Source organism: Eschscholzia californica, unplaced genomic scaffold, assembly GCF_041429995.1.
Source record: "Eschscholzia californica isolate CP2 unplaced genomic scaffold, dmEscCali1.0.p SCAF_3, whole genome shotgun sequence".
Taxonomy (NCBI): Eukaryota; Viridiplantae; Streptophyta; class Magnoliopsida; order Ranunculales; family Papaveraceae; genus Eschscholzia; species Eschscholzia californica.
The window spans coordinates 18,993,529-18,997,080 of record NW_028238420.1 but is presented as its reverse complement, the minus strand read 5'-3'; the positions used below and the strand labels follow the sequence as shown (position 1 = coordinate 18,997,080).

The 3,552-nt window shown below is 33.6% G+C and overlaps 1 protein-coding gene across 2 annotated transcripts; it reads left to right on the top strand.

The window, feature by feature from the left end:
* Nucleotides 1-356: 356 nt before the first annotated feature.
* Nucleotides 357-3,002, top strand: LOC147548864 (protein RICE SALT SENSITIVE 3-like). 2 transcript variants are annotated; one of them, XM_086669641.1, is made up of 7 exons: nucleotides 357-854; nucleotides 996-1,046; nucleotides 1,171-1,299; nucleotides 1,436-1,541; nucleotides 1,666-1,707; nucleotides 1,784-1,840; nucleotides 2,013-3,002. In XM_086669641.1, the coding sequence occupies exons 1-7, from the start codon at nucleotides 724-726 to the stop codon at nucleotides 2,835-2,837; spliced, it is 1,341 nt and encodes a 446-aa protein (XP_086525767.1). In that variant the 5' UTR covers nucleotides 357-723; the 3' UTR covers nucleotides 2,838-3,002. The 2 variants fall into 2 exon arrangements, with proteins under 2 accessions (XP_086525767.1, XP_086525768.1); XM_086669642.1 differs by having other exon boundaries at nucleotides 670-854; nucleotides 996-1,039.
* Nucleotides 3,003-3,552: the final 550 nt, after the last annotated feature.

Here is a 3,552-nt window from a genome sequence, read left to right as displayed (position 1 = left end):
TCTTCTTTCTTTTTGACAGAAACAAGTTGAAAGATGGTCGACTAGTCATCTGACGACAACCTTCATCAATATCCTTTTTCAGAAATATCTTCTTCATCGTATTTTTTTTCTTAAACAACTACTAACACCATCATCATATTTCTATTTCTCTGAGAAACCCCATATTGAGGTTGAACAGAAGAATTAATTTCTAAGACAAATACTAATCAATATTGTTAACAGATGGCCAATCATCCAATCATCTACCAACGACTAATTTTAATCGTGAAGGAAGAAGAAAAGGACACAATAAAATTACTCCCGAAAGAAAGGGAAAAAAGAACACAAAAATTTGACTAATGGAACTATGGTCTCATGGAGTTAGATTGGAACACTAAACAAACATAGGAGTCAAATTTTCCAATAGGGAATAAATTGGGAGGCAAATTAGAATGATTTCTTTTCCTTTCTCTCTCTCCCCCTTTTCTTCTTTACTAACTTTTTTTCCCATTCCAGATTACAAACTTTATTTACTTGGGTGTTGGGTAAGAGAGAGAAATAATCTCATAGAGTCCTCCTTTCTGGAATCGTTGCTGGTTGCTTGCTGGGTATAGAAGATAAAAAAGAGCAGAAAAAGCTCAGTTAAAAATTCACATATAACATATTTAGTGAAGCTTTAGAGAGAGAGAAAGAGTAAGAGAAGGAAAACAGTGAAGTAATAGAGAGAGAAAGAGAAAGAGAAAGATGGTGGGCTCAGGAGCAACAGACAGGAGCAAAGAAGCGGTTGGGATGATGGCACTTCATGAAGCCCTTAGAAGTGTCTGTCTTAATTCAGACTGGACTTACTCCGTTTTCTGGACAATACGACCTCGCCCGTACCTTTTCCTCCATTTTCTCTCTCTAAGATTTTCCCAAAAATTTCAGTACTAGTAGAACACTAGAACTCATTCTATTTAATTTCTTCCGTTTTCTAACTTCAATCTGGTTCTTGGGTTTGTTTCTTCTTTTGATTGTAGACGAAGTAGAGGTGGTAATGGTTGTAAGGTTGGCGATGATAATGGTAGTTTGTAAGTCTTTTTTTTTCACTTTCTCTCTCTAGATTAACCATTAAACCAACAAGAAAACTGAAAAATAAAAACATGGGTTTTGTTTTTAGATTGATTTCTAAAGTGGGTTTTTGATTTTGAACAGGATGTTGATGTGGGAAGATGGATTTTGTCGAGGAAGAGTAGCAGAGTGTCTTGAAGAAATTGATGGGGAAGATCCAGTCAGAAAAGCTTTCAGTAAAATGTCCATTCAGTTATACAATTATGGAGAAGGGTGGGTACTTGGTAGGTCTTTATTTATTTAATTTTTTTTTGAAATTGTTTCTCAAAAAATGATTTCAAAGAAATAATTTCAGCAAAAAAAATGATTTAATCTTATCTATTTTAAGAAATTTGATTGGTTTGAGCAGGTTGATGGGAAAGGTTGCTTCTGATAAATGTCATAAATGGGTTTTTAAAGAACCTACTGAATCTGAACCTAATATCTCCAATTATTGGCAGAGTTCATTTGATGCTGTATGTATTACTACTAATTTCAAATCTATTGATTCCCCTAAATAAATTCAACTCTTAATTCTAGTTTAGATATGATAATAATAGACAAAAAAAATTGATGAAAGTATTGATTTCATTTTTATAGATTCCTACTGAATGGACTGATCAGTTTAACTCTGGTATTCAGGTAAGACTAAAATCATTTAGCCCCAAATTGATTTGAGTTTTTCCAATTTAGGTTTGATTTATTGATTCTTGAACAGACCATAGCTGTTATTCAAGCTGGTCATGGCCTTCTGCAACTAGGTTCCTGCAAAATTGTAAGTTCTTGATATTTTTAGCCTTTTCAGTTCATGTGTATGTTTTGAGATTGATTATAGATGTTTATTCTGCATTTAAAGATTTGTTTTGGCTACCCATTTGATTCTTGAAGTTAATTAGAACATAATTTCTATGATTCTATCGGTTCGCTAATTTCTTTGTATTGATCAGATTGCTGAAGATCTGCACTTTGTACTCAGAATGAGGCACACTTTTGAATCACTTGGATATCAATCTGGTTATTACCTGTCTCAACTCTTCTCTTCGAATAGGAATTCTTCCTCGATACCTATGAAACAATGCAACACCCCGATTCGTCCCTCCCCTCCTCCAATCTTTAATTGGAGTCAAAGGCAACAACACCCTTCTGCAACTTCGGTTCTTTCGTCTCCAAACTTTCAAAACTCAATGAGTCTAGGGTTACCACAAAAGAACGATGAAACTCATATGTTTCTTCATCCAAATTCTTCTAATGCTCAAATGGAAGATATGATGGCTGATCATGAAGCTGATATAAAATGGCCTAATGGTTTATCCTTCTTTAATGCTTTAACCGGACGGGCAGATGATGCAAAACTTCTATTTGGACAAGAAGGGATGGAAAATAAATCAAACCAACAAAACCACCCACTTCTTGGATCGAAACATTCAAATTCGGCTATTAACCTATGTACCAATTTCGATGAGTCTAAGACTATTGCCGAAACCTCAAACTCTCTTAACCACCATGGTAACAGAAGTGACAACAATGTTGGTAGTGAAAATGTTAATGACTTCTTGAGCTTAGAGAGTCATACTAACAATGGCAAGAAGATGGAGAACAAATATAAAAGGAGCTTTACATTACCTGCTAGAATGACTTCTTCATCGTCTACTTCAACTTCTCTTGATCATCACCATCAACAACAACAACAACAACAACAACACCATCCTGTGGATTATAGAAACACTGAAGCTGGTATTTACTCTGATCTCATGGAAACGTTCTTAGAGTGATTATGTGAAAATGTTATATTAGACTAGGTAATGGAGTTTGAAGTTGTATCTGATAGCGAATCGATCGTTTTCTTTTGGTCTGTGCTCATGACTTGTTTTTAAGTTGATGACATTTTACTCCATACTTACCCTTTTAGTTCAGATTATGCTTAGTTTTGACTCAAATTCTTTATTGTTCTTGATGTTCCTTGTTTGTTCTTGAAATAAGTTATGAAGATAATTAACTATAGAAAACAAAGTTTGAATTAGTTCTCTTTTAGAGCACTAATATGCAAGTTTTGAAAGAAAAACATTTTTCTTTTCAAACAGTAAGATTCAAATCATGGCCTGTTCTATGAAGAAATATATCTCCGAACTATAGAGGGTTTCACAAAGAGAAACATATTTACACTTCCCTGTTAGTGTTTATTTTATCAGTTTCGACATATTTGTTTTGATTATAGTGAAAAATGATCTAAAATTTTACGTAAATAAGTAGACGCTCCTTAGCTGAGATAGTAAGTTCATCGAGAGTTGAACCCGTGACACAAATTTGAAACCTTCCTCATCTAAATAAACCAAAACGAAAAAAATAAAAATGGTGTCCATAACATATATTTAGAAACACCCAAACTTAGATTTTAAATCTTATAACATATATTTTGAAAAGAAACGTAAAATGATATCACAAGTTCAAAAAGATATATAATGTATAACTGTGATTGCCTGTGGGTCT

Coding starts and splice junctions, on each gene's coding strand:
- LOC147548864 (XM_086669641.1), top strand. CDS start 724: ATGGTGGGCTCAGGAGCAACAGACAGGAGCAAAGAAGCGGTTGGGATG. Junction 1,542..1,665: donor GGCAGAGTTCATTTGATGCT/GTATGTATTACT, acceptor TCATTTTTATAG/ATTCCTACTGAATGGACTGA. Junction 1,841..2,012: donor AACTAGGTTCCTGCAAAATT/GTAAGTTCTTGA, acceptor TGTATTGATCAG/ATTGCTGAAGATCTGCACTT.